The sequence below is a fragment of the Corythoichthys intestinalis genome, chromosome 8 (assembly GCF_030265065.1).
Source record: "Corythoichthys intestinalis isolate RoL2023-P3 chromosome 8, ASM3026506v1, whole genome shotgun sequence".
NCBI lineage: Eukaryota > Metazoa > Chordata > Actinopteri > Syngnathiformes > Syngnathidae > Corythoichthys > Corythoichthys intestinalis.
In genome coordinates this window covers 17377317-17394681 of record NC_080402.1, presented here as the reverse complement: position 1 = coordinate 17394681, position 17365 = coordinate 17377317, and the positions used below count along the sequence as shown (strand labels likewise).

Sequence of the window (17365 nt, the reverse complement as noted above, 5' to 3'; positions counted from 1 at the left end):
TTGAAATCAACTCCACCAACTAATTAAATACCTGCTAACTTGAAGATTAAGCCTAATGTCAAAATTTCTGAACTTCAGCTTTAAATGAGTGGCTCAAAAAGCTAGTTCTACAACTCTATCCCAACAACCGAAAAATTGGAGGTTGACTTTAAACACGACACCTTTCATTCAGGACAGTGAGGCAGGAAAAAGCCATGTTAGATGAACAGTGTTAATGGCGTCAGAATGAACTGAGTCAACTTCAACCACTACATAGAAGAGCAACAAGACTGGGGTGAGCAACTGGACTCATCTTACCGGAACCTTCCACACAACCACTTCTAAAGTCTCCCTCAAACGTCATTCCATCGAAGCGTGTAAAGACACCAGCACCTTGGAACTTCCCCTGCACAAACTCTCCTTCATACCTTAACAACACCAAAGAGCATATGACATTTAATGACAGTTGCCAGAAACAGAGCAGCAGGAGACGCTTCCTTGGTCAGACCTGGAGCCGTCGGCGAAGACCAGCACACCGCAGCCGTTGAAGAGTCCGTTTTCGAACTGGCCCGTGTAGCAGGTTCCGTCACTGAAGGTCAACTGGCCACGGCCGTGACGAAGACCTATAACAGAAATTTTTATGTAAAAAGACAGACAAATGTGTACGTTTGGAGGTCTGCTCATGAAAGACATGCCTACCAAATTTCATGTTTGGGTGAACTCTAAAATTCAAATGTTTAAAAAATGAAGGACTGCTGGAAAAATGTTCAAAGTCAATCTAAAACATCATGTTATAATAAAAAACGCTGACTTTATGCATCTGCTTTGCCTTTGTCAGCAGTGGCTCGGGTTTCTGAAGAGAAACTTTATTCTCACCAGTATACTTAGTCCTTCTAAAAAAAATAGCATATTGTGATAAAGTTCATTTTTTCTGTAATGTACTGATAAACATAAGACTTTCATATATTTTAGATGATTTTGGCAAAAAAGTCAAGAAAAAACAAAAATCCCTATGTCGAAAAATTATATCGTGAAAAGGCACTCTAAAGAAGCTAATTACCTAATCATCTGAATCGACGAATTAACTCAAAACCCCTGCGAAAGATACCTGAGGCTTTTAAAAACTCCCAGCCTGGTTCATTACTCAAAACCGCAATCATGAGCAAGACTGCCGACCTGACTGCTGTCCAGAAGGCCATCATTAACACCCTCAAGCAAGAGGCTAAAGGCACAGAAAGAAATTTCTGAGCAAATAGGCTGTTCCCAGAGTGCTGTATCAAGGCACATCAGTGGGAAGTCTGTGGGACGGAAAAAGTGTGGCAGGAAATGCAGCACCACCAGAAGAGGTGACCGCATTCTGAGAAACATTGTGGAGAAGGGCCGATTCCAGACCTTGGGGGACCTGCAGAAACAGTGGACTGAGTCTGGAGTAGAAACATCCATAGCCATCGTGCACAGGCGTGTGCTGGAGCCACTTTTGAATCTGAAACAGCGGCAGAAGCGCCTGACCTGGGATACAGAGAAGCAGCACTGGACTGTTGCTCAGTGGTCCAAAGTACTTTTTTCAGATGAAAGCAAATTTTGCATGTCATTAGGAAATCAAGGTGCCAGAGTTTAGAGGAAGACTGGGGTGAAGGAAATGCCAAAACGCCTGAAGTCCAATGTCAAGTACCCACAGTCAGTGATGGTCTGGGGTGCCATGTCAGCTGCTGATGTTGGTCTACTGTGTTTTATCAAGGGCAGGGTCAATGCAGCTAGCTATCAGGAGATTTTGGAGCACTTCATGCTTCCATCTGCTGAAAAGCTTTATGGAGATGAAGATTTCATTTTTCTGCACGACCTGGCACCTGCTAGCAGTGCCAAAACCACTGGTAAATGGTTTACTGACCATGGCGTTACTGTGCTCAATTGGCCTGCCAACTCTCCTGACCTGAACCCCATAGAGAATCTGTGGGATATTGTGAAGAGGAAGTTAAAAGAGACACCAGACCCAACACTGTGGATTATCTTAAGGCCGCTATCGAAGCATCCTGGGCCTCCATAACACCTCAGCAGTGCCACAGGCTGATTGCCTCCAGGCCACGCCGCATTGAAGCAGTCATTTCTGCAAAAGGATTTCCGACAAAGTATTGAGTGCGTAGCTGATATAATTCAGGTAAGGTTGACTCCTTTGCTGGGCTGCGGGAGGAGGGATGGGCTGCGCTGAAACATCCGCCTGCCCTCCCTAGGCTGGCTGGGTGGGGGCCGTTGCCCTGGGTTGGCGACCGCATGGCATCTCCGCTTGTCTGCGTGGCGGTCGAGCGCTTGGTGCAGCTCGCGTGCGACTTGATGTGATAGGGCGCGCTCAGGTGGGGGGTCCCGGTGACGGGATTGGCGATGGGGCGGTGTAGGGTCGGTCGCCAACGGGCTTACACTCACAAGGGATTCACACGATTACTAGGTTCTAGATCACAGAGCTGATTTGTGTACACTCTACCCCTTTCAATCACTTAGCTTATAGACTCCCCCGTCCCCCTCTTTCCCTGGTCAACAGGCTCCCCCACATGGTGTCAACCGAAAATACATCTAGCTGACGATAGCGCCAACATATTAGTAGTTAGTGTAGACGTTCAATGTATTTCTTGTTGTTGTTTGTATTTCTTTTCTTTCTTCTCTCGTGTTCTTTTTCTTCTGCTCCCCCATAACCCCTTCCTGTTCGCTGCTTTGTCATAATAAACGAGGTATGCTGAATGATCACAATGGGAGTATGTCATACTCCCAAAGTGAAACATTAAACCTGTTCAGACCAACCGGGCACTTAGACTTCCATTCTCCGTGTCAAACAGCTGAACAGGACAGGTTTTAAAAAATAAATAAATAAAATAAAATAAAATAAATAAAAGCATGTGATTTTGAATGTATATTAACTAAACGTGCCTGTCAGACAGAACAACCCCGGAGTGGACCCCCTGATGACCTGCTTCCAGCCCACGGCTGTACGTTTGACATCACTGATCTAGACTTCACTCGAATTAATGGCACATGAAGTGTACTAGAAGCTTCACAGAGATTAAAACACAAGGAAAAGTCAATTTATAGGAAAAATGAGTGCAAGAATGGGAATGAAAGTGAATGTGATGTGGAAGATCAAAACAGTGCTTTCTCAACTGGCATCACGAGACTATTTTTAGAAGTGTGTTTCATAAACGTTAATAAACACGGCAACGCTCTCTTATTGAGCGAAGATGAATTGTGTTTTCTTTTCTTTTTTGGTCTTGTTTTTATTTGTCTGTCAGATTTGAGCTGTGAAATCCTATCAGAGTGACAACTTCTGTCATGGCGGTCTCTGAGCTGTCCTGAATGACGTCCCCATGGTGTGCCTCTGACAAAACCATTTTGTCACATCTTGGCTGTTTGTTCTCCAGCTAAGCTAACTTGAGCTTTTGTCATAAGACGTCATAGCTGAGTGACACCACAGACAAATACACAAAGCTAACATTCACGACAGTGTACTGTAACTTTAGTGAATCTTCGTAATGATGCATCAAACTTTAATGCCGTACTAACATCACCCACCCATCCAGTATACCGGTTTTCTGATTCCTCATTTAAATGAATTGCCTAGATGTTCGTCAAAGCACCACACCTAGAAATCAACTCAATCCTTGAACCAAAATGGTCCACTTCATGTTCTGTTTCGGTATGGCTTCTTGGGAAATTTTTGAATGTCCAGATATGCTAGACAAGTGCACTCAGTTTTTGTGTCAGTTGGCCTCTGTGCCAAATCAGAAAATAATATTGGTTTCTGTTGTTCAGGTCAGGAAAGTAGATTAAAAAAAAATCTAATTCTTAATTTCTAATGCTTACAGGCTAGGCTCATACCGCAGGTCTTAATGCACGAATCTGATTTTTTCATGTTTTTCCGACGCGAGTGAGGCATTAACTTGCCGGTCTGAACGGGAAATGCTGCATAGAAGCGAACCATTTCAAATTCGATCTGGGTGACTTTCGTATGTGGTTTAAATCTGATCTGGGCCGCATTTTTCATGAATGTGGTGGCGGTCTGAACTGTCAAGTCTCCCAAATCGGAATTCATGCATCAATTACGTCACCAAAGAGCAAGAGCAGCAGGTAAGATGGCAGTGATGTGGAAATTGACCATGCAGTGACGTCGTTACTCTCGCGAGACTCCGTAGACGCATGACGCAATCAACTGGCTAGGCTAGCAAGTAACTTTGCTCAAGTAGACTTCCAACTAATTTTTACCTCAGATTTTTCACAATCGTGATTCACCTTTTTTCTCCGACTCCGCCACACATCAAGAAAACACCATGGCAACATCTAGCCAACGCAGTGATCTCCCGGCGAAGCGTAAAAAGGCAGATTCTATTGATTCGGCTACATCGACCGATGATTTATTGTTAGCAAGCCCGCCCGAATACACAAAGTCAATTAGCGAGGGAATTGGATCAATCGATAAGAAAATATCGATTGCATTAGAAATCCTTCAAGCCGAGATTAAAGATTTAAAAGAAAGCCTCGTGTTTACACAGCACGAGGTAACGTATCTCAAATCGCAAAACGCTATACTGAGAGACGCCTTCGAGTCGACGACCGGAGCATTAGAATCTATTAAAAAAGAGAACAAAATAATGAAGGAGTCAATGTTAGACATCCAATCAAGGAGCATGAGGGACAATTTAATTTTCTCTGGCATCGAAGAAAACACAGTAGACAAACCAGAAGCCCTCGTCAAGTCATTTATGGCAACATCTCTCAAGCTGCCCAAGGAAATTGTGGATTCGATCAAATTTACGAGGGTACACCGTCTTGGGAAGCCAAGAGGAATCGGTCCGCGTCCAATAATCGCCAAGTTCGAGCTCTACCAGCAGAAAGTACTGGTGAAATCCAAAGGAAGAGAATTACAAGGAACAAGATTCGGTATGAATGATCATTTCCCGCGCGAGATCAACGACAGACGGAAAATCCTCTATCCAATTCTGAAGCGGTCCAGAGCAGAGGGCAAACGTGCAGTTATCGCAGTCGACAAACTTTATGTGGATGGTCAACTATACCGAGACCAAGTGCTCACCCCATGGCTATTCTGACCGATAAGTAATGCCTAAATATTTCTATTATGCATACAATGCTGAACGTAGCTGTCTTGATTTAAGTAAGACAAATGTATAGATTAGGGATGCTTAATACTTAGTTTGCTATTCCTAAACACTTCCAGTATGCATATAATGCTGAATTAAATTGTTTTGGTTTGAGTAAGGCACATATGTAGATTAGGGCTGCATGATAACTATTTTGTCTGTACCTTCGAAACACTTCCAGTTCATATACAATGCTGAATTAAGTTGTTTTTTGTTTGAGCAAGGCACATGTGTAGATTAGGATTGCATGATAATCACTTTGTCTGTATTTCCTAAACACTTCCAATATGTACACAATGCCGTATTAAGTAGATTTGATTTCAACAATGCACACGTACAGATCAGGGTTGCATGATAATCACTTAGTCTAGAAGAGTCACGCATGTCTCACACTACACATTTCTATACTGGCGCTCATATCTTTTCTTCTTTTTCTGGGTTATTTGTCTCACCTTTTCCACACCGCTGTTTTCAAACACACACTAAGTACACGCTTTAAAATTGTAATGTTTTGTGTTGATGCTACCCATGTATTTAATCCTTCTAACAACGTCTTAATGTTGTGTGAATTATGCCAAGAGGTTTACAAAAAATTGCATTCAGTTTTATTAGAACTTGATTTATTACATACTCGTATGGCTTCTAATGAATGTGAATGGTCGTTGACATTCAGGACCGAATATTATAACTCACATCCTGAGATCATTACTTTCCTTAAGATAGTTATAAATATCTGCATATGACGTATATAAATTTTGTTTCATTTAATGTGAATGGCTTCCGATCGCAGGCAAAGAGAACTAAAATTATGGAATACATCACCAAATTAAAGGCAGACCTCTTCTTTATGCAAGAGTCACATCTAGCCAAATCCGAAGAGAAATATTTTAAACACTCAAATTTTAACTTGATGTATTCAGCCAGCTACAACAGCAGACAAAGAGGAGTATCAATATTAATAAATAAAAGAATCTCGTTCACATTAAATAGTGCAATTGCAGACCCGGAAGGTAGATTCATAATAGTACAAGCCACCATAAGTAATAAACTGTTCACATTAGTGAACATATATGCCCCAAACAACGAGGACACACAGTTCTTCCACAATATATTTGGTAAACTGAGTGACATGTCAGTGAACTCAACAATTATTATAGGAGGGGACTTTAACACAACACTTGATCCAAGTATAGATAGCTCCAATTTTAAACTCACTAAACAGTCACAAACTGCAAGAACCATTAGGAAATATATGGAAAATTTTGGCTTAAGTGACGTCTGGAGAGCAAAACATTTAACAAAAAGGGAATATACCTTTCAATCCCTAGCCCATGGTTCGTGTTCAAGAATCGATTTTTTTCTAGCGAATAATTCCGCTATTAATAATATTTCGCCAAGAATACATCCAATAATCATCAGTGATCATGCACCAATTTCTTTAGCCCTTAAAATTGACTCCCGCACAATACCCCCTGCAACCTGGCGCTGTAATGATTCCTTATTAGATGACCCAGCATTTGATACATTCGTTAAGAAAGAATGGAAAGACTTCATGGAACTTAACGATTCCCCAAACATCTCACCATCGCTGCTTTGGGAAACAGGAAAATGCGTAATTCGAGGCAAGATTATCTCATATTCATCATATAAAAAAAAACAAGAACAGAAGTTGGAAAACGAGTTAGAAATAAAAATCAAACAACTGACAGAGGAATTCGCCAATAATCCCACGGACAATACCACAAAAGAACTTTTCAGCGCCAAAGAACAACTCAATAGTATTCTGTCTAAAAAAACTCAGTTTCTGTTACAACAACTACGATATACCAACTTTGAGCATAATAACAAATCCGGGAAATATTTAGCAAACCAACTCGAACGTAACAAAGAAAAAACATTAATTACAACAATACAAGATTCAGCCGGCATAATAACACAATCACCAGAAAAAATTAACGAAACTTTCTACAGCTACTACAAAAACTTATACTCGGTGACAAATGATCATAATGAAGACATTGACCTATTCATTAATAATCTTGACATCCCCCAAATAACTTTAGAAAGCCAACAATTGCTAGATACCCCACTTACCCTCGCTGAATTATGGAATGCCGTAAAGGACATGCCAACAGGTCGCGCACCGGGGCCCGACGGGTTCTCGACATCATATTTTAAACACTTTTGGAATATGCTGGCACCACTTTTCTATAGAATGGTTCAAGAAATCAGTGCCAAGGGTCAAATTAGAGACAATATGAACACTGCAGTAATCAAACTACTGCCAAAAGAAGGGAAAGACCTAACCCAACCAGCAAACTATAGACCAATATCCTTAATGAATACAGATATTAAAATTATTGCAAAGGCTTTAGCTACTAGATTAGAACAAACTCTTCCCACTATAATTCATAAAGACCAGACCGGCTTTATTAAAGGACGTAACTCTACAAACAATATAAGACGCTTGTTAAATCTTATTAATATTGCACAGAATTATAAACAGAAAGCAATTATCCTCTCTTTGGACGCAGAAAAAGCATTTGACAAAGTCAACTGGATTTTTCTCTTCAAAGTTTTGGAAAAATTTGGCTTCGGTGAGCCATTTATCCGCTGGATAAAAATATTCTACAACGCCCCAAAAGCCACTGTAAACACAAACGGGGTCATTTCACAAAGTTTCTGTCTTCAAAGGGGAACTCGACAAGGCTGTCCACTCTCACCCCTATTATTCGCTCTATTTATTGAACCATTAGCAATTGCAATAAGACAAAACGCTAATATCAAAGGGATTTGCTCGCGCACATCAGAACACAAAATTAACTTATACGCAGACGATATACTATTATATCTAGAAAAACCAGAATCCTCCCTACATGAGACTTTTGAACTAATAAAGACATTTTCACAAATATCAGATTATGCTATAAATTGGTCGAAATCAATTATAATGCCCTTATCAACAAACTCATGGAATCCTGCAAATCAAAATCACAATATTCCAATAGGGAATATAAAGTATCTTGGAATCAACATTTCACCAAAACTTACAGAATTAACTAAACTAAACCATACACCTCTCTTAGCAAAAATATGTGAAGATTTGACACACTGGAATAATCTACCCATCTCACTTTTGGGCCGGATAGCAACAGTCAAAATGAAAGTATTACCACAAATAAACTATTTGTTCTCAATGATCCCCTTTAAACCCACTCAAAAATGGTTTCAAGACCTAGACTCAGCCGTCACAAAATTCTACTTTAAAAACAAGAAAAACAGAATTAGCCTTGCCAAATTGCAAAGATATAAACCAGAGGGGGGTCTAGAGGCCCCTAATTTCCAACACTATTATATAGCAAATCAAATACAATATCTTATTAGGTGGTTATATCTTAACACTGAACAACAGTCATGGCTAGAATTAGAGCAAACAGACTGCAACCAAATACAATTGGCAAACCTCCCCTTTATTAGCTCTAGTATTAAGCACGATAGCTGCTTCAAAAACCCAATGATAGCATGTACCTTGAAAGCCTGGTGGAGAGGTATGGAAATTACGCAATCACAACAAGCCCCGTGTAAATTCTCACCAATCTGGCACAACCCAGACTTTGGAGTTAATAAAATTCCTATTTTTTTCAGCGCATGGGATGATACGGGAATAAACCAGTTACAGCATTTGTTTAAAGATAATACATTCATGTCATATGAAAAAATAATGCAAGATTTCCAGATCAAAGGGGTCAATTTCCTGCAATACAATAAAATCAGGGCAGCCATCAGAAGCAAATTTCCATCACTAACGGATACGTTAGACCCACCACCTTTCGTAAATAAAATAATAAATATACATCCTCAACAAAAAAAAAATACTTTCAAAAGTATATAAAGCCCTCTCATGTAACAACTCTACTTGCCTACCAATCGAAAAATGGAATAACGAACTTTCGGTAACATTAGATAATAACTATTGGTCCAACATCTGTAAAAATACATTTATAATGACAAAGAATAAGAACCTTCAGCTTATACAGTTTAAAATACTGCACAGATGGCATATTACTCAATCTAAAATGCACAAAATGGGGTTCTCCCAATCCGATAAATGTACAAACTGCAACGAAGATACTTCAGATACATACATTCATGCTCTTTGGCAATGTAAACCAATACAAGATTTCTGGGCACAGGTAACGAAGAAACTCTCTTTCCTATTGAACTGCAGGATTCCATTGTCTCCAACTCTTTGTCTGCTTGGCGATCTGAATACAGTGAATATCTCTATCCATCAAACCCGTCCACTACTAGCAAGTCTAACGATAGCCAAAAAAACAATATTGTTGAATTGGAAAAACAAACAAAACATTAACATTAACCAATGGCTAAATCTAATCATTGAATATATAACATTAGAGAAAATATCTGCCAAACAGACAAATAAAATGGACAAATACGAACAACAGTGGGAAACGGTCGCAAGAATGATGAACATAGAATAAGGATTCTCTCTCACCTGCGAAGGAATGCCACAAAAATAATAAAAATGTACACATAAATTGATGTATGCGGGGTGTCCAGGGAAGTTGTATGCATCCTTCTGCAGCTCGAAACAGGACATGTTTAAATCCAAACTGTTTTGTACACTCCCAACAGCATGTAATAAATACACTTTCTTCCTTCACAGTTTAGTCGGTCAATGGGCTTATTTTACAAGGATACTCATAGACAATTTGGTTTCCAGCTGCTGGGGAACATATGCAACTTTTTTTTGGAACACCCTATATATTATCAGACTTGGAACAATTAAGGAACTATGCGTAAATAATACACTTCACCGGTCCTTGGCATACATCTAATGGTGTTTGATAAACCTCTTCTTCTGTCAGCTTTGCAGGTGGAGTTTGTTGGCGTCCTGCCCTGGGCCGTCCCGTCGCCGGTCTTGGCCCCCGGGATTTTCGGCCGGGGCTTGTCTGGTTGCGTCTGGCTGTGCGGGGGTCCCGTCGGGCGCGCGCTGGTGTCGTGGGCGGGTGGGGGGGCCGCGCGGGTGCCGGTCCGGGGCCGCGGCCCTTCCCCGGCCGGCCGGGGTGGGGTGGGGTGGAGTTGGGGTGGGGGCCGGGGGGTACATGCGGCAGCCATGGTTCCCTCCCAGGTCCGCCCGGCCGGAGCCGCGTCTCCCTGTACCGGGTGCCGGGGAGGTGCCCTCTGGTGTCATGCCGCGCGCCCCTCCTGGCCCGGGGGTGGGTTGTGGGGGGCGCGCTTCCGTCCCCTTGGTCTGCTTCCGGCCCTGTCCGCCTCCCTGGGCCGCGGCGGCCACTGCTGCCCCCCGGCCGGCGGAGTCGTTGGCGGGGCCTCTTGGGGCCCGCGGGGCCTTGGGTGAGGCTTGCTGTCCCTTGCCGGTGGGGTGGACGTCCCCTGGTCGCCGGCGCTTGGTGTGGCGCCTGCTCGGGGTGCGGGGTGGGTGCTCGGTGGTGGGGGGGGGGGGGCGGTCGCGGAGGCGCCGTGGGTGGTCTGGGGCGGGGATTGATCGGGGCCCTGACGCCTCTTCTGCCCTGCGGCCGGTGGTTCTGGTGGACGGGGCCACGCCCGCGGGAGCCTGCCTCTTAACTCACGCACTTCTCACTTCGGCACTGTAAATATTTTTCACCTTGGCACTTACATGCTCATACATTTCTCCGGGGAGAGTTGGGACGGGGCTTTACAGTCCCGGCCCGGCTCCCCCCTGTTTTTAATGCACCACACACCAAGGTTGTGGGATGGTTGGGACCTGTTGGGGGTGGGGGTACCTCACGGCTGCCTCCTCACCACAGGCCCCGTCATCTCTGCACCTTTTTTGAATGCACCACACATCATACTCCACAGGAGAGCTCTGGCAAAGGGCGGTGGGACGGGCGGCTGGGCAGAAGCTCCATGCTGCGGTCCCACTGCCCCAAGCCAAGCTCTCCTATTTTAATGCATACATTGCACTACCCTCCCCTCACACCCCCATCACGGTGCTGGGTGATGGCTGCCAGTCGGGAACCTGGCAGCCACAGTAATAGGGTGGTAGGTGGGTCCCACACTTTTTTATATGGCGTGGCTCCTGGGGTGTGGCCTCCCCTCTGCCTCGGCTGCCGGCCGCGGGAGTAGGTTGGGGGGTCGGGTCCCCGATCTTGCATCGCCCCGTGGCAGTTCCTGGACGTTCTCCTGCCTCCGCCTTCCCCTCTCTTCTCTGGCTGGGCATCCGCCCTGCGCTCCGTCGCGGGTCGCTGACTGGGCGCCGGTGTATCAGCGGGGTGTCGCCTGCACCGGCGGGGGACCCTGCCTTGCCTTGGGCTTGGTGGGCCGCTGGGGGTCCCGTGGCGTGCCGTGCCGGTTGGGGGGCTGTGGCTCGTGGCCCGGGTGGGCGGGCGGGAGTGGGTGTAGGCGTGGGGTTGGTGGTGCGTCCCCTCCTGCCATCCCTGAAGGCCGGTTGATGGGTGCGCGGGTGGCCCGGGGGACCACCCTGGGTCCCGGGGGGGGGACGATGGCTCCTTTGCTGGGCTGCGGGAGGAGGGATGGGCTGCGCGTGGCCCCCCGCCCCCGCGCCCGCCCTCCCTCCCTCCCCGGGCTGGCTGGGTGGGGGCTGTGGCCCTGGGTTGGCGCCCGCGCGGCTTCTCCGCCCGTCTGCGTGGCTGTCGCGCGCCCGGTGGGGCCTGCGTGCTGCTGGATGTGGTAGGGCATTCTCGGGTCGGGGGTCCCGGTGCCGGGATTGGCGATGCGGCGGCGTAGGGTTGGTCGCCAACGGGCTTACTCGTAAGAGATTCACACGATTACTGGGTTCTAGATCACAGAACTGATTTGTGCACACTCTACCCCTTTCAATCACTTAGCTTATAGGCTTATAGACACCCCCACCCCCATTCTCCTCTTTCACTGGCCAATAGGCCCCCACATGGTGTAAACCGGAAATACATCTCGCTGACGATAGCACCAGCATATTAGTAACTAGTTTAGATGTTCAATGTATATCTAGTTGTTGTTTGTGTATGTGTTTCTTTTCCTTCTTCTCTTGTATTTCTTTTCTTCTGTCCCCCCATAATCCCTTCCTGTTCGCTGCTTTGTCATAATAAAAAAAAAAAAAAAAAAAAAAAAAAAAAAAAAAAAGATGGCAGCGATGTATCTGTTCATTAGCATTAGCGCCTAGCTTGAACTCGGCTTTTACTACGCAGGAGGCCAGCTTGACCGCAATCATAAAAAATACAATGAAGAACAGGATGAGCCTGATAATGCTCAGTTTGTTACTGTGCGCCAAATGAGCAATACTTCAGTATTGCTTACATGGCCGAGTCGGGGCAAACTGGCGTACACATACAGTCTAGCAAATAAGTATTTAGTCAACCACAAATTGTGCAAGTTCTCCTACTTTTATAGATTAGAGAGGCCTGTAATTGTCAACATGGGTAAACCTCAACCATGAGAGACAGAATGTGGAAAAAAAACAGGAAATCACATTGTTTAATTTTTAAAGAATTTATTTCCAAATTAGAGTGAAAAATAAGTATTTGGTCGCCTACAAACAAGCAAGATTTCTGGCTGTCAAAGAGGTTTAACTTCTTCTAATGAGTTCTAACGAGGCTCCACTCGTTACCTGTATTAATGGCACCTGTTTTAACTCATTATCGGTATAAAATACACCTGTCCACAACTTCAGTCAGTCACACTCCAAACGGCACTATGGCCAAGACCAAAGAGCTGTCGAAGGACGACCTGCACCAGGCTGGGAAGACTGAATCTGCAATAGGTAAAACGCTTGGTGTAAAGAAATCAACTGTGGGAGCAATTATTAGAAAATGGAAGACATACAAGACCACTGATAATCTCCCTCGATCTGGGGCTCCATGCAAGATCTCACCCCGTGGCGCCAAAATGATAACAAGAACGGTGAGGAAAAATCCCAGAACCACACAGGGGGACCTAGTGAATGACCTACAGAGAGCTGGGACCACAGTAACACAGGCTACTATCAGTTACACAATGCGCCGCCAGGGACTCAAATTCTGCACTGGCAGATGAGTCCCCCTGCTGAATAAAGTACACATCCAGGCCCGTCTGCGGTTCGCTAGAGAGCATTTGGATGATCCAGAAGAGGACTGGGAAAATGTGTTATGGTCAGATGAAACCAAAATAGAACTTTTTGGTAGAAACACAAGTTCTCGTGTTTGGAGGAGAAAGAATACTGAATTGCATCCGAAGAACACCATCCCAACTGTGAAGCATGGGGGTAGAAACATCATGCTTTGGGGCTGTTTTTCTGCAAAGGGACCAGGACGACTGATCTTTGTAAAAGAAAGAATGAATGGGGCCATGTATCAAGAGATTTTGAGTGAAAATCTCCTTCCATCAGTAAGACCATTGAAGATGAGACGTGGCTGGGTCTTTCAGCATGACAATGATCCCAAACGCACAGCCAGGGCAACAAAGGAGTGGCTTCGTAAGAAGCATTTCAAGGTCCTGGAGTGGCCTAGCCAGTCACCAGATCTCAACCCCATAGAAAATCTGTGGAGGGAGTTGAAAGTCCGTGTTGCCTAACGACAGCCCCAAAATATCACTGCTCTAGAGCAGATCTGCATGGAGGAATGGGCCAAAATACCAGCAACAGTGTGTGAAAAGCTTGTGAAGAGTTACAGAAAATGTTTGGCCTTCGTTATTGCCAACAAAGGGTACATAACAAAGTATTGAGATTTACTTTTGGTATTGACCAAATACTTATTTTCCACCATGATTTGCAAATAAATTCTTTAAAAATCAAACAATGTGATTTTCTGTTTTTTTTTTCCACATTCTGTCTCTCATGGTTGAGGTTTACCCATGTTGACAATTATAGGCCTCTAATATTTTCAAGTGGGAGAACTTGCACAATTAGTGGTTGACTAAATACTTATTTGCCCCACTGTATAAGGCTTATGTGTGTGCATCATGCACGCGGTGCGTAGTTATTTGTTTTGATGCTTCTGCGCATGAAGGGTCATTTTGCTCAGCGCTTGTCGGACTGCTAATTAGTGCGCATGCGTAATACTTGAATGGGTTCAATGGACAAAGGCAGTGTGAACGGGCATCCCACAAAAGCAGATATGACAAAAAATCTGTAGTGTGAACGTAGCTTTAATTAACAATGATATCAATCAGTGAGTTTGACGATTGGTCGGTCTGTCTGTTAGTTTTACAAACTCATACTTGTGAATAAACTCCAAATTAAAGCAGGCAGGAATAATAGAAAAATGAAGCTGCAGAATCTAAAGTTTGGTCATTGCATTTACTGTCTACGATTGTTGTACATTTTGAAACGTCACTGTGAAAAAAGGAGATACGAGGGTTTTAATATGGGTCTTTTTTTGGTGCTTAGATCAATGTGGAACTGGATGGCGTGTGATGAAGGCTTTTGAGCGTGAGAATAAAGCCATTTCATGAGATTTTTTTCACCCCCGTTATCAGAATATTCCCGGATCCACGGTCTCTTTTCACATTTGAATATTCCCAGCGGGGGCACTAGAGCAACGAGCACATCTCGTTAGCAAACGAGGCCCATAAGTGGCTGCAGGTTCCTCGCAGGAGTTCTAAGTGAGGAACATGATTTAGTGGCGTTTAGGGAAGGTGGGTGAAGGGAGGTTGGGGGGGTGTTATGGAAAGGGGGTAGGGTTGTAGGATCTTTACAGCGGCCAGCCAGTTTGCTAATGGCCAAGTAAATTAACACTCCATCTGTCAGAAGAGTGCAGCTTCTCCTTTAATCTCAGCGGGTGATTTGGACCAGAGATTTGGGAAAACTTAGTCCAGATTTCTTGTAAGATAGCCATTTTGGAAATTAATATACATTATGTATACGAACAAATGGGTCTCTATTGCTATAAAATCATAAAACACTACACTTTAATCTTATTCTTGAAATATTACTACCGTATTGGCACGAAAATATAAGACGGCCCTGATTATAAGACGACCTACTCGTTTTCAAGACTCAAGTTTGAAAAAAAGACTTTTTGAACACCAAATTAATTTTTATACAGAAAATAATTACAGTACATCCGAAACATGATTATAACAATATATTTGAGGGAAAAAGCATATTATTTTGCTTCATTCAAATCTTAATATCTGAACATTTAAATATGTAAACTAAAGTGCAATCACATTCGTAAATGAATGGCTTCTGGTTTTTGAAACGTAAATAAACCAATCAGTTGTGATAAAACAACAAATTGCAATAACTGCATTAACCATCAAAGTGAAGTCAACTAACTGTAGTCTTGAAACAAAACTGAATAAGGAAAAACATTGCAATAAAATAATGCCAACTGGTTAAACTTGAGAGTAGCTGAGATCTATCATGACAGAACATCACTTCAATGATATCTGGCGCCATTTAGCGTCGTGAATGGGGAGAGTAGCTGAGATCTGTCATGACAGAACATCGCTTCAATGATATCTGGCACCATCTAGCGTCGTGAATGGGTATAATGTCTAGATCGCGAATTTAAGACGACCCCCTCTTTTTCAGTGTTATTTTAATGCAAAAACCACTGTCTTATATTCAGGCCAATACGGTATATCCCCACTGGAAAATTTATTTTCCCATAAGTGACTATTTTTAGCTCCTGAAAATATCACTACTTTGGTATTTTTAAAAATGCTAGGCAAGCTTTTATTTTTGTAAAAATACTGTAAAATATTTATTCCATAAGGTACTTCTCTCCTTACTCCCTGTAAGATCATTACATCATTGACAAGCTCAGTGAAACCTGAAAAGTTGTATGTTGCTGAGGTACTACAATATGAAAGACCTCAAGACATTGAATATTTTTTTTGTAATCTTTGCTTATTTTTAGTTTTGTTTCAGGAATCAAGTGACTTAGAAGAAATTTTGTTATCCTTCACAATTTGAGACAGAAAGATGTGTTTTATTTTGCTTTCCAGAACATGGGTTTCAGTGACAGATTATCTGTGGATAATGTCATGTGGTTGGACTTGATCCGTCCAGTTGGAATGTAATCCGTGTTTCACATCCTTTTGGTCAGTGTCGCTGGCTAATTGCGGAAGCTAAACGAGCGAGTAGTAGTTAAAAAGGCTTCCTGCTGTTGTAGATGTTTGTTGACCTACTTCCTGTAACTTGATCGCTCACTGAATTATTCAACAACACATACATGCACACAGCCATAGACATACACAGCCACTTTTTGTTAATTTTGAAACCATATTCTGAGTATTACCTATTTTGTTCAAAATTAAAAACAATAACTACTATTTCACTTCAAAATACAACTTTTCTCGTAATATTTTGCTTTTCCCCCCTTGTAATATTGGTTTTGTTTCTATGATATTATGAGGGGGGAAAAAACATAGTATAATGACTTTATCCTTGTAAGATTAGGATTGTTTTTCTTATATAAAAACATTCAATTCTCCAAATATTTTGACACATACAGTATATTGTAGGGCACCTACTGTATATAAAGACCAAATAGTGTTCTTGCTTACAGTCATTTGGAGAATTTATAGTGTGCATTCGACCTGCAATGCATATTTTTGGCATAAACCAAAGCGGAGAGAAAAGTCATGCAGGCACGGAGGGAACATGCAACCTTTACACAGGACGCCTTGAAATGTGACATTACAGTACGACTGTTTACTCTGAAAAAATATACCATCATTCTTACGATTAATTGGGGAGGCGTGGCGCGTAGAGTAATCCTACACCAAATTAGATGTTTTGGGTCAGATTCTGCACTTGTCTTGCAGAAGCTCTGGTGACCTTCTCTAAGTGCTCGTGAGCAAGAAAAGGAACCCCATGTTGCTTTTAATGCTGCGGCATCCGTAGGTAAATGAGGATATATAGTGTCAAAGTGCTTTAAAGTACCTTACAGGTAGAAAAATGCTGTATACAGTGCTGGCCAAAAGTATTGGTACCCCTGCCATTCTGTCAGATAATGCAAAATTTCTCCAAGATAATGAATGCAATTACAAATGCTTTGGTAGTAATATCTTCATTTATTTTGCTTGCAATGAAAAAACAGAGAGAATGGAAAAATAAAATCATCATTTTACACAAAAATGGGCAGGAAAAAAGTATTGGCACCATTTGAAAAATCACGTGATGCTTCTGTAATTTGTGTAATTAACAGCACCTGTTACTTACCTGTGGCACATAACAGGTGGTGGCAATAACTAAATCGCATTTGCTGTCAGTTAAAATGGATTAAAGTTGACTCAGCCTGTGTCGTGTGTCCCTGTGTGTA

At 43.0% G+C, this 17365-nt stretch overlaps 1 protein-coding gene across 1 annotated transcript in view; it reads right to left on the bottom strand.

The window, feature by feature from the left end:
• The window catches only part of LOC130920837 (MORN repeat-containing protein 4-like), a 41653-nt gene that overhangs the window by 11180 nt on the left and 13108 nt on the right, over positions 1-17365 (bottom strand). The window contains exons 3-4 of the mRNA XM_057844317.1: positions 488-602; positions 298-407 (exon numbers count right to left, since the gene is read on the bottom strand). Of these exons, the coding sequence (XP_057700300.1) occupies positions 298-407; positions 488-602 (225 nt within the window). The remainder of the gene's footprint in view (positions 1-297; positions 408-487; positions 603-17365) is intronic.